The sequence below is a fragment of the Berghia stephanieae genome, chromosome 2 (assembly GCF_034508935.2).
Source record: "Berghia stephanieae isolate SIO BIC M18660-M18661 chromosome 2, UCSD_Bste_1.3, whole genome shotgun sequence".
Classification (NCBI taxonomy): Eukaryota; Metazoa; Mollusca; class Gastropoda; order Nudibranchia; family Aeolidiidae; genus Berghia; species Berghia stephanieae.
The window spans coordinates 53697324-53719467 of NC_088361.1; the positions used below are offsets into that span (position 1 = coordinate 53697324).

At 36.0% G+C, this 22144-nt stretch overlaps 1 protein-coding gene across 1 annotated transcript in view; it reads left to right on the forward strand.

Annotated features, from left to right (window-relative positions):
* LOC144965155 (uncharacterized) overlaps positions 1–22144 on the forward strand; it is a 124973-nt gene that overhangs the window by 41084 nt on the left and 61745 nt on the right. The window contains exon 2 of the mRNA XM_078900188.1: positions 1137–1208. Within this exon, the coding sequence (XP_078756314.1) occupies positions 1169–1208 (40 nt within the window). The 5' untranslated portion in view covers positions 1137–1168. The remainder of the gene's footprint in view (positions 1–1136; positions 1209–22144) is intronic.

Below are 22144 nucleotides of genomic sequence, written 5' to 3' on the forward strand. Positions count from 1 at the left end.
CAAAGTGGTTATCATGTTGTTATATTAAGAACAAGTTATTTGTATTTTAGTTCAAAAGACCCGCAATCCTTTGGTTATATTAAATAATATCAATAATAATAACAACAATAATAATAATAATAATAATAATAATAATAATAATAATAATAATAATAATAATAATGATAATAATAATAATAATAATAATAATAATAATAATAATAATAATAATAATAATAATCATAATAATAATAATAATAATAATAATGATAATATTTTTTTAAAAATTATAGAAATAGGAATAATAATAATAATAATAATAATAATAATAATAATAATAATAATAATAATAATAATAATAATAATAATAATAATAATGATAATAATAATAATAATAATAATAATAATAATAATAATAATATAATAATAATAATAATAATAATAATAAAAGAAGAAGAAGAAGAAGAAGAAGAAGAAGAAGAAGAAGAAGAAGAAGAAGAAGAGAAGAAGAAGAAGAAGAAAGAATCATAATAATGATGATGATGATGATGATGATGATGATGATAATAATATAAATAATAATAATAATAATAATAATAATAATAATAATAATAATAATAATAATAATAATAATAATAATAATGATAATAATAATAATAATAATAGCACCAATATTAATTATAATTATTATAAAATAAATGATAGTAATACTAATGATGATGCTGAAGATGATAATGATGATGATGATGATGATGATGATGATGATGATGATGATGATGATGATGATGATGATGATGATAATAATACTAATGCTGATAATGATAACCATGATGATAATAATAATAATAATGATGATAATGATGATGATGATGATGATGATGATGATGATGATGATGATGATGATGATGATGATGATGATGATAATATCACAATTATCATTGTCGTCATCATTATTTTTATCAGTTTAAGATCGGGTTCCGCTCATGTCATTATATGATTTATTATCCATTGTCATCCTTTTATTGTATTAAAAGAGGAATAGATATGTTTATTAACACATTATGCAAGCCTAGACATAGGCAACCGTTAGATCCTATAGTATTTAGTATTCTGTCACGTAACAGTAACACATTCTATTCACTTATTCTATATTTCAGATTATTAAAGCCTCTTGTTTAACGCTCTCACAATGGATAACAATACGAGTCTGGCATATAATGGAACTGGCAGTGAGTATTCTATATTGATAATAAACGAAGAATGTATAAGTAGGTAAGGATCTGCCTTTTGGATTTATCTGTGGCATTTGACACTATTGCCCACGTTATACTGCTCAGCCGTGTTGAGAATTTTTTTGTTTTAATTGCACTGCACTGAGCTGGATCCGATCGTAATTTTACTGACCGTTGGGAGACGGTCGTGGTAAGCAGTGTCAAAACCGATATCTGTCCATTGAAATGTTGGTGTTCGGCAGGGGTCGGTCCTTAGACCAGTCCTTTGTACTATGTATATGTAGCTACTGTCAAATGGTATTAAGAAATTTGAACTTTTACATCAGTTTTACACATATGATTTTCAAATATTTAGTTCCTGTCTCTGAAACGATATTGAAAGTTTGATTGGACGATTTGAGCCTGTTTAAATGAAGTTAAAGATTGGATGGGTAGAAACAAACAAATGTTGAGTGATGAAAAGACAGACATTCTAATCTGCGGAAGGCAAAATATCCTTAAAATGGCATTTGCTAAGGGGATCACGTTATTTCTTTTTCAAAAAGCATAAAAACCCTTGGAGTATTGATTAACGCTGATCTTTCAATGTCCAGTCAGGTCATTCACATTATAAAAATAATGTACCTTGAATCAAAAGAATCAGTAAAATCAGAAACCTTATCCCAACAAAAATAGCAGAAGTTTTTATAATTTCCGTTGTACTTTCAAAATTAGACCATTGCAATTCATTACTGGTAAAGGTGACAAAAGAAAAAACGGATAGCCTTCAAGTTGCACAGAATAATGCCGCTAGGCTTGTTTTAAAACAACTTTCTAAATTCTCCTTCATTGGCGAATAATTTATAAAATTGCTACCTCGGCTTATAAATCTTTACACACTGGGTCCCTGTTGTATATCAACAATCTTTTAAAGGTATTTACACTCCGATAAGAACCTTGAGATCGAATAATGTTAAGCTCGAATTGGTAATGCAAAAGGTACTTCGTAAGGTTGGCACTCAATCGTTTCAATTTGCCGCCCCTCAATGTTGGAATTCCCTACCAGCATCCCTTAGATCATCCTCATCCCTTCAATTAAAAAAACTCAACTAAAAGCTCACTTGTTTCAAATGTAACGAATTAATTTAAGATCAATTTAAGATCTGTTTGTGTATCTGTATATTTCAATCGACGTCGTTGTAAAGCGCTTGATGCCGTTACAGACGGGGTAAGGCACTATATTAAGTGCTATTTATTAATATAACTTAGGATTGATGGACTACTCGGATCGCAGCTTTCTCTCTCTCTCTCTCTCTCTCTCTCTCTCTCTCTCTCTCTCTCTCTCTCTCTCTCTCTCTTTATATATATATATATATATCAACTTAGAGGTTTGGTGATCAACGATCAATTGACACACCTTTGGTTTTTGCCCAATTTAAAAACAACTAACAAGACCAAAGACGGCCTATACAAATTGGTAATATTGGAGTTATGTTATTCAATCCAAGTTAATGCTCTGTGTTACGAATGATGAGCCGGCACTCGATTAAAAATAATCGCCATACTACCTCCAGAATCAAACGTTGGAAAATGTTCCCAAAACAAAATATCTTGGTGTGTTGCATGCAACTGTCATGGGAGGGAATCATCTCAGAGAGCAATTTCAAACAAAACAACAAGACTCTTGACTTCCTTAAACGGAACTTGAAAACCAACAACCGATAAGCAACTTATCGGCATGCCATGCCAGGCTTCAGTTCGATTAATATTTGAGTATGAGTTCGCAGTTTGGGATCCCTGTACTATTGACTAAATAAATCAAATTCTCTAGACATCCAACAAAGAGCTATTGATGTATGCACTTAGTTAAAATACCCACACTATCCGCCAGCGGGTACAACGTATCAACATTCATAACAACGTGTAACCTTGAACGTTTTGTCTGATTGATAGAATTTAGTGAGAACTAGTTATAAAAATGGATGCCTAAAAACAATAACAACTGGCTGAGTGACAATTTTGTTTCATCTATAAGATTGATTTCAAACTCCACCGTATTTTCTGCTGAGGCGAACTGATTCTGATATCTCGCCAAAAAGAGGCCAGCTTTTTTATAAGCATCACTGTGGTGATCTCTTTATATATCAAGTCGCTCCATGCTACACCCATCAAAACTCATGTCATTCTTACATCCATAATATGAATAATTAGTCGCAACACATTTCAAAACTGTTTCTTTCCAAACATTGCAATGGACTGGAACGCGTTGTTAACCAGTTAACTACCACACTCTGGAAATACATTATTTAACAATTTGGTCTTTCAAATATAGATTGATTTAAATGACCCTGATCTTGGTAAAAACTCTCGAAGTTAGGACTTCGCGAAGTCTGGGGTTTGAAAAATTCTGCCAAGATGAGGGCCATCAAATTCGATCGATATTTGAAGGACGAGTTTCCTGGCCAACTATACAAAAACGTGTCTTTCCAGGGTGGCCAGTTAACTGGTTTTAAAAATTTAATATGCTATCAGCCTCAACCAATAGTAGGTCAAGGATTGGTTGTAGATAATAACGACGGGATCACTCAACAAAACGTTGATGATTTTGGTTTTTCAAAAGTAAAGAAGAAAAAGATGATCATCGTTTCACGTTTTGAAATTATATTCGTTTTTTTTTCCGCATTAAAAGATATTCATTTCAGGATTACTCGTTTTGAGTACTATTTTAAGATTTAAATTAATGTTCAATTCAATCTTCCAATATACACAATTTTAAAACAGCACTAGACAGATCGACCTCGATTTAGCCTCATTCGGATTCCCAATACAACTGAATATGCAGTTAAAATGAAATATTTAGGCTTCACGTTTCCTTCACTATAAAGAGATTCAATGTCGATTGTTTTCCATTCGCTGAGTCAGTCAACGGCATTATATATATTACAGTCAGTTAAAAAAGTTCGTTAAACTTGTCTCGCCATACTTTTTGTTCATAGATATACTAAACTATTTTGCAATCGGTCAAAAGATTCTATAGCGATTTGCATTTAAATTCAAGGCAAACATTCTTGCTTTTTTATCGCAACATGATAATATGAGATAATAGAAATTACCATGACAGTTTTCCCTCCTCTACATTGTGGAGTAGCATCCGTTTATGGAGGATCACCCTAAATTTGACATCCATATGAATAACCCCCCCCCCCCCCCCCCCTCAAAAAAAAAAGAAATGGATAACACTCAATTTCACACTGGCACGCAAAAGGAAATAATATTTTTTAACAATTGGAGTTGTCTTGACTTTGTAGTGTCAAGTGGAAGATTGTTCCAGTATTATTGCAGATGGAATGAATGTGTTTCTAGTTTCATTTTGGCTTGTAGCTACTGTATTCTATTAATTATCTTATTTTTTAAAAAAATAGCAGGAACTTAACTCTCTCCCTACCAGCTATTTTCAGAATTTTACTCGAAACGTCATACTCACCCTACACAAAAATAGATTTTTCAAACAGAATAATGAGTATATTCTATATTTTGTTCAGAAAAATGAGCTCCGCAACACAGTGTCGAGTTTTTATAACTATAACTATAACAAAATAGAATCAGAATAAGAAAATACATCGTAACGAATATGACGATTTTCCTTTGGGTGGTAAGGAGAGGGTTAAATGTCCTTGTTTTATTTTTCAATTAGGAAGAATGTCACATCATTACAACTTATATCATATTTGCCTTTGTTTTTGGATAGTGTTATAAAGTTTGACCTTAAAGCAATTTCCGCAGTATTGATTGAGTTGTGTATAAGTTGTACAGGGATAAATTGATACATGTCAGAATTTGCAGAGCTAATGGTTTGATCTCTGTTTTAGGAATCAAGGTTTGCTCAGTCCAAATAAAAAGCTTTTAGTGTCGTGTTGCATTCGGCAGTTGTAATTGGAAATACCAAGCGGTTATACATCTGTAATATTAGAGCATTTCCGGAAATAGAGAGGAAGAGATAGAGAGAGATAAAGAGAGAGAGACAGAGAGAGATAGATAGAGAGAGAGAGAGGGAGAGAGAGAGAGAGAGAGAGAGAGAGAGAGAGAGAGAGAGAGAGAGAGAGAGAGAGAGAGAGAGAGAGAGATGTAACATACGGTCACACGATGCTGAAAAGGTTTTTCTTGTCACTGACTGCGTGATGAAGTCCTCCATAAAATGAAGAAATCAGTACGACTAGCTACGGACAGTCAGACGCACGCACGCATGCACACACACACGCACACACACACACACACACACACACATATATATATATATATATATATATATATATATATATATATATATATATATATATATATATATATTATTTTTTTTCTCTCACCTCATTTCCTCCTACAACGATGTTTCCTCCATCCGCTAGAAAATAGATTGATTTTTCAGGGAAAAATGCTGTTAAATTGTGTCAGGGAGGAATGCTGTTATGTCCAGTTTAACACACAAAACAATAATGAGCGCCAACTGTACATGATAGGCGGATTTAAATGCAGACCTGCCTATATATTTTTTTTTAATTCGTTAGTTTTCAAAGAAAAAAAATAAGTTCTTAATACAACTGTAACATGACCAATTTGTCCCAGCATAACATTAAAATTTGCTTCAAAATGTTTTTGATTAATGTATTATGGCACCAAAATGAGTGATGCAATGCGCTCAGGTCACTGGCAACATCTGCCAGCCCGATATGACGTAGCAACACACAAAGCTGTGTGTAACTTTGAACGTTTATAGATAGTTCGAAGATGACGTCACTCAGGTCTTTGTTATTGTTTTTTGCCATCCGCGTTTATGAGTAATGTTCACGGAACTGTATTAACCTGACTATAAAGGTTCATGGATACACACAGTTTTGTGTGTTGGTCCGTTATACTTCCGGATGGCAATGTTATGAGCTTCTTAGCCAATCGCATACTATCTATATTCTGATAGATATTAGTTAGTAGTGAGAACTTATCACCAACATCACTGTCTAACAACAATAACAAAGAGCTGATTTCCTTCGATATTTTCAACATTTTCTATTGAGATGCTGATGTCGCCCTGCAGTTAGAGGAGAAATTCGTAATCCTACGAATTTTTCTTATTACTAGTCAGGTCTGAAAACGGTGAAAATTGAACGCACAGTAATGATTAGGAAAATGGCCTAAGCGTGTATCTTTATCGTGGAAAATTGATGACGTTTCTAAAAATCATAAAAACTAAAATACCACATTTGGTTCATTATAAATTTAAAATCACGTTTCCGCTTCAGGCTAACCCTGTCATAATACCGGTAAGAGGCGATCGGTAACCAATTATTAAGACAGACGTAAATGTCAAATAATCAAGTCTTAAGCCAGGGGAATCGTTCAACAAATGAATTTGTTCTAATAGTCTTCAAAAGTCGTGACGTCATCCTGCGCAGCAACGCATAGTAACGAACCGGCTGGCTCTAAACAGTCGAGAAAAATGGCGTACACTAACTTTGTTTCCATCACCGCCCTTATGAAATACTTCTCCAATGAGCATAAAAGTGTCTCGCGAGGTGAAAATCATCATCAGTCAGGTCATGTTTGGACTTTCACTTACTGAGATGGCTTGATGTTCGGCAAAGTTCAAGCCAGCATGAAGAATAAAGAGTATTCTGTGAAGGTAGCAGGTAAGTCATTTCGTCTTCTCATTCTCACTCTCAAAATCTCACATCCCCGTAAAACTACTGATGGACAATAATCAGTTTAGGCAGATTTAGTATATCCAATGGAAAGATTTTACTGTTTACGTTCGATTTTAGTTAGGGAGAGAGAGAGGGAGTCATTGAATTATTGTGTTTTTATCTTAGGGACCACGGACTTTGAGTCTTTGAGGTCTTAGTCTTGCTTCGCTAATTTTCGTTGCTATTGACTATAGTCTACTACATACTATTTAGTATCGTATTGTAACCTTTATTATAATACTCATATGAGCATCACAATCACCAATCACGCTAGACATTTTATCATACTTCATGTGGGGCAGCGTGGATCAGCGGTACGGTTTTTGCTTCGTACCCGAAAGGTACCGAGTTCGTTCCCCCGCCGCTGCGCTGTGTGGCCTTGAGCATGTCACCTCGCCCTAGCTCAATTTGCGGCGCTACACCGCGTATATTCCAGTCTTCCCTGGGAATAGACCTTAGAGATAAATTTCCTCTATGGGATGAATAAAGGATTTATTTAGACCATTGTTAGTAACAGTTAGTCACGGTAAACTAAACTTCCTATTGGGTTAAGGTGTAATGTAAATGAAACTCGAAGAAATCAATAACATTGTGAAATTGAATGTGAACTTCAATTTAATATACAAAAACAGATAAAATGGACGTTTCGGGTTTCCCCCTTATCAACAAACTAAATATTTGAATGAAAGAACCACTTAATTTTTTTTTAATTGAGCTTTTATATAGCGTAATATCCACTAAATGTGCTCAAAGTGCTTTACAAGGGGTCCGTGGCCAACAGCAACATTTAACATTGAGACGGGACATGATGCCTGTTAGGCGATATTACAATTTTTTCGGACAGAGACAACGCTGTTAACGGCCATCTACTCATTTGACACCTGAGTACGGTGATAGATTGTGAGTAAAGATCCTTTTCCAAGGACTCAACTATGCGCCGAGCGAGGCCCAAACCCAGGACCTTATGATCTGAAAGCGAGTGTCATACCACAAGACCACAACAGACGTTTTATTAGTTAGTTTGTTTTTTGCCTATTGAGCATGGTCGCAACTCTAAATTTGAATCTTTTATTCTTTTACTTCCACAGATCTATCTTGATGATGCCTTGGGTTGATTCAGTCCAAAACTAATTTGTGTGGTTTTATTTAACAATGTTAATGACATTGAACATACATTGATACAACAATGCCATAATTTGTCATGTTTATCATGTAAAATCATGTATGGGTGACCTACAAAACCATTATTTTGAATGGTGATTTGATGATGATGAACAAAATATGTGTGTTGTACAAAATAAATGGCAAAGCTATCAAAATGCAGCCTCCTTAATAAGAGGAGACTGGAGATTGATAAGTGCTGCAACTAATTGAAAAATAATATCAGATGTTTCTCTTAACATGGTTCGAATATATGAGAGGATGTTAACATTTTTCAGTCTTTCATTAGCCCTCTCAACGTGAATTCTACATGAAGCAATTTCTTTTGTTAATAAAATCTCATTTTCAGTAAATTTATATGTAAAAAGGGAGGGATATTTACAGTTACTCCTTGAGGTAAAATATTTCGAATCAGGAAACCTTTATCTGATAAAATTAAATCTCCAGGGCTTAAAATTAAACGTTTTAGTAATCCACAATTTTGTACAATTACCTTATCCGAGACAGACCCTGGATAAAGTTAAGAAATAAAATTTATCACACCATTTGGACTCACACCAACAAGAGCTTTAACAGAATTCATGGACCTATAAGAAGAAGTTAACCATTGTTTATCCATTTCTTTAGGAATAGCAATTTGGTCATCTGTACAATCAATGATCATTCTGCAATTTGGAAATTTTAAAAATGATGATGGAACTGATAGTTTATTTTTATGTCTAGAAGGGCATGTAACCTTCATAACATTTTCAAAGAGAAGCTTATGGCTTATGTAAAACATGAATAAAAGTTTGTATAATATTTGTTATAGTACTTTCACTAACGCTAAACAATTGTGAAATATGAAGGTTAGTGTAGTTCTGTCTAAGTTTCATAAGTGTAATGAAAATTTGGTCTTTTAATGCAACTGTCTCTTCCTGAACTTCCCATCCACTATAATAAATAATGTTACCTCTAAAGCACTCAACATATTGAACAATAATATTAAATATTTTAAAACAATGTACACTTGTCTCCATACGAAGAACTTTTTCTGTAAGGCTTGAAACAGTGTAAGTGCGTTGAATCTAACTAAGTTGGGTTTTTTAAGCTAGCTATTTCCTTATTTTTGTCTGTAATTTCTTGTTCTTGAATTAAATTTGTTGTTCTATTTAAAATATCCTCACTTGTTCTACAATCTGTTTTTTAAAAAAGATGGAATCCTGTGATGATGGTGACGAGAGTTGAGATGATGATGAGGGAGAAGATAATGAGGATGATGATGAGGAGGAAAATAATGATGATGATGAATCTGGTTTTTTTAAAGGTGGGACTTTGTGATGATGATGAAGAGAGTTGAGCTGATGATGATGATGATGATGATGATGATGATGATGATGATGATGATGATGATGATGATGGTGGTGGTGGTGGTGGTGGTGGTGGTGGTGGTGGTGGACTTCTTGATGTTGGTGCCAATTGAGATGGGGTGGGAATTCCTTGTGTCACTTTTCTTTTCTTTCTTTCTGGGTCTGATGGAAACAATTTATTTTTATTTCTGTCAAACAATTCAGGGAGGTTGGCTTTGTCACCATCTCTGAAGTGACAAGAACACACTCTTGATGATGATATTGGATCTTTTGTCCTTTCTCCTGAAAAGAAAAGATTTAAAAAAAAAAACCAATAATTCTGTTGGGCATATTGGGTATATTATTTAATTTGATAAGTACTTTGTTTTAGACTATCTTGTTTGACACCAGCTCAATGCATGATAAATCAAAGGTGTGCAAGAGACTAGGTTACTGGTGGGTCTCTCGCCTGTCTTTTATGAAATCGCACATTCAGCAAAATGTCGCACTTCCTCATTACTTCTTTTGATGATTTTGACTAGGTATATAAAAATATGAAATTCTTAAATTTACACAGTTAAAGTTGATCTTGGGGTTGAGTGTGGCAAGACTGGCGTTTTCTCTTTATTTCAGTCAGTACTGTACTGGACAGTGCGGTGATGGAAACTTTGGAGTGTCAACAATCGGGCACAGGTAAAGGAGAGAGGTTCCCGCCGCCATCTTGCTTTGTTCACACAGAGTTGCCACCCCGGCTGTCGGGGAGGGGAGGCATGGCAGAGAATCAGAGAAACTTTCCAAAAAAGAGGAAAGTGTGTGTGTGAGAGAGAGAGAAATATCTGCGTGAGGAGGGGGGGGGGTTCCGTTATTTTATTTATTTATTTTCATTTTGCCATAAAGGTATCGAGTTTAAAGTAAGATTTTAACAAATATTTCCTTCTCTTTCTTATATTTTTCTCCTTTAAAAAAATTATCACTTATCAGTAGAACTGAACTCTCATTCTCATTCAGTTTATCAGCCTTAACATCAAAACGTGTAGATTGAGATATCATTTTTGCTTCAACTTCAATAAAAACCTAGTTTGGAATGTATTTTTATTTATAATTTCGTGCAATTGTACACTTTAATCATAAAATATAGGTCTACGTAAGCTAGAACGAGACCTAGATCTGGACTACGATTTCTATCAAATGTTCGACGAGGCGTGCGTGCTTACCTGACTAAAGTGATCCACTTTTTCTTCAATTTTTTGTCTGCCTCTCCATTTGGAAATCTGTAAAACTTGCAGGAGTGACTCTCTGACTGGTGCAGACAATCTGGTACAAAACACTGGACCATATTTAAGATAAAAATTGTTTTTTGAGCGATTTTCCAATTATTCCTTTCCCGGACCAAGCACGGATTTTTTTTGTTTAGAGCCAGCCGATTCGTTGCTAGGCGGACGTGACGTCAGACTGTGGAATCCTATTCATACGTGATCATTGGCAGGGGCGGTTGCTGGCTGTTTATTTATGGTGGCATGAATCGAAAATACATTCTTTCACTGTAATCAGATGTAAATTGAGTGTCATGTCGGAAACAGTGTTGTCTGTGTCGGAGAAAAATGTCATGTCGCCCAACTGGCATTATGTCTCGTCTATCATGTTGCCATTGGCTTAGGACAAAAACCAAATAATGACGTCAAAATGACAGTCTTCTTGGATTTCAGTGTCAGTCTCCGGCTATAACATAACGATGGCTACGGTTGTCCACGGGAGAGATAGATTATTGATGCATTCTTCTTCTTCCAGTGTCATCTCATGGGTTGAGGTCGACTTGAAATGACACGCCAATCTTCCCTGTTGACAGCTTGCTGACTGCATTCGGCTGCCGACAATCCTGTCCATGTCTTCACATCATCTATCCAAGTTCTTGCTGGCCTGCCTCTTCCTCTTTTCCCCTCAACTCTACCCTCAAGAATGTCCTTGTTGACAGTTTGATGGCGTCTTAGGTGTCCAAAATACTTAAGTTTTCTTGATTTTATTACTTTCATTAGGGTCGGTCTGATATCAAGGATGTCACAGACTTCTTGATTTGTTTTCTTTTCTTTCCAACTGATTTTTCCAAGGCGACGGAAAGTCCACATTTCAAAGGCCTCAATTCTTTTCTCTGTTTGTTCAAGGTCCATGTTTCTGAGCCGTAGAGAAGTGTTGAGTGGACATAACATTTGAGTATTCTTATTCTCGTTTTCATCTGCGTTTGTTGCGATGCATTGCGTTTACAAAAAAAAAACAACAAAAACTCATAACAAAGCCAGCCGTATAGATAGTTCGAAGATGACGTTACTCAGGTCTTTGTTTTTGTTTTTTGCCATCCGCGTTTATGAGTAATGCTCACTGAACTGTATTAACCTGACTATAAACGTTCATGGATACACACAGTTTTGTGTGTTGGTTAATTATACTTCCGGATGGCAATGTTATGAGCTTCTTCGCCAAGCGCATACTATCTATAGATAGTATGCAAATGACGTCACTCAGGCCTTTGTTATTGTTTTTGCCATCCGCGTTTGTGAGTAGTTCCCACTAAACTGTATTAACCAGACTATAAAAGTTCATGGTTACACAGAGTTTGTGTGTTGGTCCGTTATACTTCCGGATGGCAATGTTGTGAACTCCTCGGCCAAGCGCATTCTATCTATAGGTCTTTGTTATTGTTTTTTTTGCCATCCACTTTTATTATGAGTAATTCTCACTGAACTGTTTTAACCAGACTATAAAAGTTCATGGTTACACAGAGTTTGTGTGTTGGTCCGTTATACTTCCGGATGGCAATGTTGTGAGCTTCTTGGCCAAGCGTATACTATCTATATTCCGTACAAAAACATACACAACTTTATGCAAACTTCAACGTTTAAAGTCCGATTAACACAATTTAGTGAGAACTACTCATAAAATGGCTTGCTAAAAGCAATAACAAATATCAACTCAGAAGACAATAAGATAACTTCAAGTTGAACTGCTGTGTGCGCCGGGACTGGGATTCTTATTTATAGCATCATGGTGATCTACTCGGTGAATGATTTGTGTAATATTCTTATTGATAATTAAATTCCATTTAAACAAAACGAATGTCAATAAAATCTATATTTATTGTAATTTTCTTCATCCGTATGTTTTGATTACAGAAACCTGTTTTTCCAATTGTTATAAAACTGATATGGTTTTGATTTCTCCCATGTCAGGCCCCAATGTGTTCAAAAATAAATTTGCCAGCCTGACCTATTTATTTTAGCAGTAAAGAGCATTAGTTGTTTGTAGGGGAAGGTGAATAAGCGTAGTTTTAAAACAGTAGAAAACAGTCTTTTATATAAAATAATAAGGCGGCCGGTGCTACTACTACTACTACTACTACTACTACTACTACTACTACTACTACTACTACTACTACTACTACCACTACTACTACTATTAATAATTATAATAATAATAATAATAATAATAATAATAATAATAATAATAATAATAATAATAATAATGATGATGATGATGATGATGATGATGATGATGATGATGATGATGATGATGATGATGATGATGATGACGATGTTGATGATATAAATTATACAAACAACAACCACGGAAATATAATGCTCGGTTTTTAAATAAAAGGAACTGTGTAAAACATTCAAAATGTAATTTTTAAAAAAAGAAATACATTTTCGTATCTTATTTTTTTTATTTGGTTATTTAATTTTCAAAACACCTGTGTAAAAGTTTTCTTTTTCTATATTAAAAAAATAGAGTGTTTGTGTGGGTGTAAAATAGTCGTTTTTTAAATCAATTTTTAATCCAAAATGTTCTTGTTCTGCTTTGTCTTTCCCTTTTCTTCAATCGCAGGAGCCGAGCATATCATCTTAAAGAACATCAGCCATGTTTACTGTCGTGGAGGGGCAGGGAATTATCGTCCCATCGGCGGTTTTTCCTTGCCGGTTCAATCTCTATGATTTTCCTGATGGCAAAACGTGGAGATTGGATCGGCGAGGCAAACACTCCGATGGGACGACCGTGCGGGTAAACCCTCTGAGTGTAAATAAATGGCCCATAATATGCGTCAGTAATCTACATCGTTAAAAGAAATTGGTGCTCTTGTGCTCATTGATAGACAACTACTGTCCGTTCCAAGTCCCGTGCGCTAATTCCTCAAAAGTTACGTAGTATGGTTATTTTTTTTTGCATGTGCCTTATATTTTAAGTTACGAAATGGATTTTGAATACCGATAGTGATACACCAAACACTTTTCGAACAATGCCGAATTCCTTTGATCTTTTCATCGTTTGCAATAAAATATGACTTAAACTTTATCATGTTTATAGAGTAATGATGTGTTGATTCTCTTTTTCCTTTGGAGAAAATAATCACAACAAAGGTGAATTCAGTGGCGTAGCTTAGCAAATAATTTTGGATTGTTTCAAAATAGTACTTAACTTGGTTGAAAATGGGCTCATAGCGTTAATAGATAGAACAAAATTGACGTCACTCAGCTCTATGTTAATGCTTTTAGCAAGCCATTTTATGAGTAGTTCTCACTAAATTGTATTAATAGGACTTTAAACGTTGAAGATTGTGCATAGTTGTGTATGTTTTTGTACGGAATATCCGGCTGGCATTGTTTTGAGTAAACGCAATGCATCAATAATCTATCTCTACCCTTGGACATCGGATATATGATATATTGGACTAAAAAGCAGCCGAAAAGGTGCTTCTAAACTTTTTGGACAAAGACATTGATGTCAAAAATCAGGGGGATCTCGGAATTTTCCGCTTGTATTTGATATGACGAGGAGAAATGCCTTTCCAAAAGACATAATCCCCTACCAACTGTTAAGCAAGACAACTCATAAAGATCGCACAAGACATATCTATGTCAAGAAAACCCACTGGTCACACATCGAATACGTTACATGTTCGTCATTCTCGAGTTATGTTCACTTGGGGCGCCTTGAATGTAAAAAAAATGTGAAATGTCACTGAATCTAAATCTCTTTAACTCCAAACAGACTCCATGCACGTATTGTACAGTATAACCTTTCAAAGAAACCGCAGTTTTTAAATACAAGAGATGCATAATGAGTACGATATAAATATTAATTTGACCAAAATTTACACATAGAAATATGCATTCGTGTTAACTTATATTAGACACGTCATTCATTAAATAAAATCTTTACAAACTACATTTTACTGCTATTAAAATTATGAAGCGCGTGAAAGCAAAATATGATGGTCCTATTCTCTTTATCGCCACCCTCTAGTCTCTAGACCATAGATTGATAGGTCAATAAAGCTGAGAGGTTTTGTGAAGTATAGAAGAAAGAAAATTAATTCCAATATTAAAAAAAAAAAAACATAGAAGGGTCCATAATGATGTATGAGGAATTCTATAAGATACAGTAACAAATGAAAGCAATCTTGATAATCTTGAAGGATAAGCTAAGCCTCAATGATGATGATGATGATGGTGATGATGATCAGATGATTATGATGATGATAATAATAATAATAATAACAATAATAATAATAATGATACTTTTTCCTGAATATAAATTGTTTAATTTGCTATAATATAGGCAGGGGATTCCAGAACAATTAAAGGAATGCAGACACTCATGCTTGTTGCAATGCTATTTAAACATGAAAAAATAATCATGGCATCCTACAGCATTTTCTCATGGTTAGAACGATAGAAAGCAATATCACCTCACACAAAACTATAAGAGTAAAATTCATATGGAACAAACAATGAACACAAGTTATAATTACCATTCTCATTAGATATATTAAACCTTTTTCTTATTAAATGACAATTTGTAATTATGATAGCAATGTTTGAATGAATAACTGGGTCTAGTTGTATATTTATTGTAAACTTATTCCGAGTTCAGCACACACTTATTACAGTATGATGCTTCATGTTACAGTAAAAACTCCAGTTCCATGAGCCTTATGCCGTCATCTACGATACAGGTATTCCTTTAGGCCCGGTCTGAACGCGGCCTGAGCGGCCTGAACAGCGGCATCATTACGCATGTTCAGGCCAAAATTCCAACAATTCCAACACAGATATCCTATGTCAAGCCTTGAGGCCAGAGTACTGGTAGAAAAATATTCGGGTATATAAAAGTTATCAAAATTGAAATTAGACTTCAGATTCGTAACCAGAGTCGAATTTTCATGCGGAAAAATAACAAATGCGTATATATCAATACAATTTGATTACCCGCCACCCCCCGTTGAGACTCTCTCTCTCTCTCTCTCTCTCTCTCTCTCTCTCTCTCTCTCTCTCTCTCTCTCTCTCTCTCTACCCGTCCCCCGACGCACGCAATGGTTAATTTTTATTACAAACTGAAATGGACAAATGAGTTATGGAATTATACTTGTCAACTCTACTTATAATATCAGTAGTTTGGTCATCACACTCACCATCATCGGGTTAATTTTTGTTTTTACACAGTTGGAAGAGACCCTCCAATTTCGCGGTCGTTCACTAGAAGTGACAAGATAAATCAACAAGAACCTTTTGATCTCGCCGCTTTCCCCTGATTTTAGTCACCGTCACGTAATCTACAAAAGAGCGTATGAGCGGGGTGAGGGGTGTGGTACGATATGAAAGATGGGTCTTTTTTTCTTTTCTTTTTTATTAGGAAACAAAAACATCAATGCGCAGATAGTTTCGAAAATCAGATGAATAATCAGTCACTTCCTTTAACAAGTTTGTATGAGTCTGTTTCTGTATCTGAAGTAGCCATTGTTTACACCACATCGATGATTTTTGTCTAGTTTAACGCATTTTCGTTTTTTAGGTAATGAAAATCGCCAACCTTGTCCGGAGGAGACGATTACAAAGATCTGGTTAATAAGATCACAGAGAGAGAAGGAATAGGGATACCCCTCTCAAACGCATAATGGACAATTTCGAGCCGAAATAAGTCCCGGCAACCGTTTACGCAGATTCCCTGACTACGGACAGAGATGCATACGAGATGGAAGTCGGTTTGGACGAATTCAATCCCTCGAGGGGGCGGGGACATACACTCCTCAAAACTAGGTGAGAAGTTGTCAGGCTTCTCCACTAGTAAGAGAAGTTACTGGGTAATAGCGAATTGGCTTCGTCGAGAACCTGCCCAACGGCAAAATCGCTTCATCAGTAGGGACTTTCCACCTGTCCAACATGTACCCGATGTGGGAAAGAACCCAAAACCGCAGAGCATCTAGTTGAATGGTATGTTGTGACGAAACTTCCGGGCGGGTTTGCGACGGTGCACGAGTGCGGATTGGGTCGATCGTCATAACATGTGAGCACCATTAGAAGTTGCTGCCAAGCTTGAGACAACATCTAACTCGGTGTACACTACTAGGCGTGCCATACACTAAATGAATAGGGAAAGCCTGTGTCTAGCCTGTGCTGTGGGTGGGCACTTTTCAGGCCGCAAGGAAACCTGCGTCGTGGATGCTCACGATGAAATCCCATTCACTGGTTAAATAGTATATAGTTATCATAGAAGTTTACCTTTAATATCAACCCAATGTTAAGCGACCCATCCACGATTCAGGTTTCTCTTGAGGCGCGGCCTTCAGTCCTGACCTTGATGGGAGCATTGAGGCCGGCCACCCACAGCACATGCTTTCCCTATTCATTTAGTATTTCATTATTTTTAAAAAAGCAAAAAAAAAAAAAAAAAACAGAGACAAAAACTATCAATGTGGTCAAACCAATGGCTACTTCAGAGACAGAAACACACCAATATAAACTTATATAATAAGAAGAACCTCTATCTATGCGTCATAGTTTGACACCTGTCAAATATCAAAGATGCGACAAAGGGTTGAGTAGGGAGCCCCTCCCTCCTCATTCTTTCAACCCTTCCTATCTCCCTACCATTCCTTCCTCATGTGGGAAACACGGCTACCACCTTAACTACCGCAAACAACACAATATCATGAGGATCCTTTGGCTATAAGTCTGGCTAGCTTCCAAGCTAATTTCTAACCTTGTCATATAACCTGATATCTTCCAGCCTGACTACGGCCAAAAGTTAAAACCTTCACATGACCGCATTATGCGTTGTCTACATTTGCATTATATCTACAGTCATAGATATTTGCATTATTGTATATCTATAGTCATAAGCATTTACACATCGAACAAACACCTCCCTTTTCTTTACTTTGGTCACACCAAAAGACATACTTCAATGGGAAACAATAGTGTGATGTCAAAATACTGGTTCAAATCCTTTTGGAAGTATAACGCCAATCCTCTGGAGGACTAGATAATACGATGTGTGCAACTGATCTTTTGGATTCAGAGTGATGGCACCTTCTTTTCTAGTCTAAATCAATGCTGTTCGTGAGCAATAGACAGTATCCATTCTCTCTCGTTTAGGCTCTTAATGATAAAAAAGTAGTCCTTCAGAGTTTATCCAGGTTTCTATAGCGCGAAACGGACAAGGGAAATTGCTTGCTACCCTTTTAACAAGACCTTAGTATATATCTCAAAGTACTTTCCGCCAGATCTAACAGACCCAACTAACCAATCACTGCTGGGTGGACAGGGGACGCAGAAAAAATCTCGAGTGCACCTGGGACTGATCTTGGTCCCTTGCGTGTTAAGCGAGTTCTCTACCAACTGAGCTATTGGGTTCCCTGTGATCATTATAATCTGCCTACTTCCTGACACTAAAATAGTTAAGAAACCTAATCATTTTAGTCTTCTGGAGGACTGGTAGCAAGAATAACTCAAGCCAAACAGGCCTTCATGGACCTGGAAAACATTTTGAAAAACAAACAGATGTCGTTCGGGATTAGATTCCGAGTCTTGAAGTGCTACGTGTGGCCAATCTTGTTATACGGATGCGAAAGCTGGACTACAAATGCAGAAACACAAAAGAACATTGAAGCTTTTGAAATGTGGTGCTTGAGAAGGATGCAGAGAATATCGTATACTGCACACAAAACGAACGAAGAAGTGCTAAAACAAACATACCAACAAAGGAAACTAATGCCCTTAATAGCGGATCGACAACTATCCTTTTTCGGACACATAGTAAGGAAAGATAAGAATGAATACCTGGCAAGTTGTGGAAAAATACCTGGTAAACGCGCCCGGGGGAGACAAAGAAAAGCACTCATAGACCAACTGAAGGGCTTCACCAACCTAACAATCCAAGAGCTGTTTGAAAAAGCAAGAGACAGGGAGGAATGGAGAGAGATAATTCATGCAGTATCCGAAGCCTGGACCAGGCATGGAACCTAGAAGAAGAAGAAGTCCTTACTTCCGTTGTGTTGTTGGTTTAGTGGTGATTAGTGTTTTAAGTGTATTTGTTTGGGTTGGGGACGTTTTTCATGGAATAGTCTACGTTTTTTTTCTTCTAACCATCATTATCGAGCACTTTCGTACCTACGAGTACCCACCAACACTCATATATATATAATATATATATATATATATATATATATATAAGTATCAATCCACTATTAAGGTGACCACTGTGAAATGCACCAATTGGAGGACCAAGCATATGTCTTGTTCAAATTGATTAAACTGTTCAATCTTTGTTCAAATGAGTATAGTTTGATTCCCTACAATGATTTATGAACACAATTCTGATGCTTGATGATCACAATGGTATATAGAAAATTACTCGGTCCCCCTAATGTTTTACTAAGTGTTTCTGTAGCTTTAAGGAGACATTTGGTAAAAACATGTTTTTAGGGAGACCACATTAAAAAACCCTTTTAGGGAGCCCAGTATATGTTTATATATGTGTATACCTAAGAGTGCATTTTCAAGTGAGCTACCACCAAATTGTCTAAAATAAAGTAAGTCCTTAAGATTAAGAGCTTCATGGCCATAGTGTCGAAGCTTATCCCAGTCCCAGTGTGCGTAGAGTGAAGTGGCCGAGCAACGCATTTACTAACTCCTGGGAAGGTCCATCCCTCAGAAGGGGCGCTCAGGGAAATAACCTGGGACTCAAACACGGCAAAAAATATTCCCAGTTGCTCCGTGCGCCATTGTTTTTGCAGTCCCCGACCCCTTTAGAAACCTGACGACCCAGGTTAAGATCAGAGATAGAAGGGACCAGGCAGAGGAGTTTATTTGTTGTTGTTGTATACCACTGAATGGACTTGGTTTGTTTTGTTTTTAAGGGTTTTACGGCGCTTGCAACACATTAAGGTCATATCAGCGCCAGTAAAAAGGAAGAAAATGGGATAGTAAAAAGTTCTGGAACTACAATTAGAGCACCCAAGAAAAAGTAAGGCAAAGGGGATTTGTTTCAAATAGGAAACAGTAGATTCCAAGAGCCCACTATCAAAGTACTTAGTTTGAGATCACCTAAACGTCTCATTCAGACACAAGCACAGGTCCCAACAAAGAGGGATACACTCAAATGTTTACAAAGCATAAATAATATGTAAACAAAACAATAAAGAGCATAACAGACAGATGATTTACAAGGGAAAAATATAATCTCCCAAAACTCGAACTATACATTTGACTGTTTCCCTCCCAGCCAGGTCCTGGACAAAACCAAGTAATCCCATCCCGAGACAAAGACAGAAAACAAGTTGGAAAACAGACATAGGGGGATAGAAGACGCAACGAGTACGTCCCTGCCCATTATGGGAAGTCGGGAACCCCACCCAGTGAATGGAGTTGGATGGATAGGACAGCAGATCTGATGGACACAATGAACGGCTTCAATCAACATCTCATTCACTTTAACTTGCACAATGCTTGCTTTGGTTTCGTGGTAGACAGTTCGTCTGACGCCCGAGTTGCCAGGGTTCGAATCTATATTTGTGGCGATGCAGAGTCATTGTAAAAGTCTCATTTACAGTCTCACTTGTGTTAATTGGAGTACGTTACTGAATTGTAACAACGTTGTTCTGTTCGTGTCCATATAAATGTACTACCAGCTGCACGTTGAGCTCATTGTGGGTTTTATGATACATCAAGCTCGTGTAAAATTACATTTACATTTGACCGAAAAATGATACATAACGATAGAAGTCTACAAATCATATTGCAGGTTTATTTCAGTTCCAAAAGCCATCACAAACATTCATCCACTGTATCACATAAGTCTTTGGTCACCAAATAAAAGCATGAAGTTTGCTATGTGTACAGTGCAACATAAAAGGATAGAAACAGTTTTACTGATAAAACCCTCAAATGATAACAAACCAATATGTTGTTGCTGGTAAGTTGCTTAATTGCATTTGTTAAAAAGCATAAACTGTGAAGCAAAAGTGTTGAAAATCGTTTGAATAAAGTTTAATGCAAAAAAAAATAATTCTTAAGCACTTTATGCCGTTCTAAGCTGTCGTTGCTGCATTTTTTTTCATTATTAATTATTATTATTCTGATTAAGGATGAGGGGATAAAGAAAGAATGAAATTAAATGCACAGAGGTGTCATTTCTTGACAGTCGCCTCTAAAGATTGCAACTCTTAAAATTATCATAAAAAGAATAGTGAAATTTTACATTAGGTATCTAGAAAATGCTGAACATAAAGCTACATTGGCCAATTAAGTTAGGGTTAGTAGAAAGACTTTTTATTCTGCCATATCTGATTCTTTCAGATAGTTCTACATAGCTGCCAACTTTTCAAAAATAAAATAAGGAACGCTCATTTGGCCCGGGATGAGGGACGATGTGTGCCGAAGCCCCCCCCCCCCTTCATTGAATCGCAACATATAAAAGTCAGCCTTTTTAATTACTATTACTAACACTAACAAGTTTGAGATGACAGAGGCTAGTCCAAATGTTGCTCAATTATCGGGTTTAGTACCAGCACATTTGAATCGTTAAAATGACACTTTCCACAATGATTGTTGTTTTGTTTTTAAGGGTTTTACGGCGCTTGCAACACATTTAGGTTATATCAGCGCCAGTAAAAAGGAAGAAAATTGGATAGTAAAAAGTTCTAGAATTACAGTTGAAGCATCCAAGAGAAAGTAAGACATAGGGGAACTGGGAACAAATAGGGATCAGATGTAGATTCCAAGAGCGTATCACCAATGTACTTAGTTTGAGATCACCTATAAGTCTTATCCGGACACAAGAACAAAATCCAACAAAGAGGAACACACTCAAATGCTTACATTATACATTAAAAAATAACAAATATAGTAATAATACATAACAGAGAGATGATTTACAAGGAAAAAAATATCATCTCCCAAAACAATAAATATGCATTTGACTGCTTCCCTCCCAGCTAGGACTCCGGCGAGGGCCAGGAAAAAAACAAGTAATCTCATTCCAAGACAAAGACTGAAAGCATGTTGGAAAACAGATATAAGGGGATAGAAGACACAGTGTGTACCTCCCTGCCCGCTATGGGAGCTTTCCACAATGAGATCAAAATTCAGAACGGACAATATAAAGAAAGAATTCAACTGCCTCAACTTTGATAAGGACCAATACACAAGAAGCACAATTGTAAAATAAATGAAATAACTTAAGATGGTTAGAAATGCATAACTACCAACCTGGTACATCACTTGAGAGGGCGTTTTGGGGTAAAAATTAGGTGAGTTCAGATAAAAAGTAGACGATTGCATATATGTTTTCTTTCATGCAACATAATGGTCTGTAAGTAGTATACTATAATAGTAGTTATAGTAAAATGCACCTCTAAATATTAGAGAATTCCTACTTCTTTACTTTGACAAGATAAACACACCTA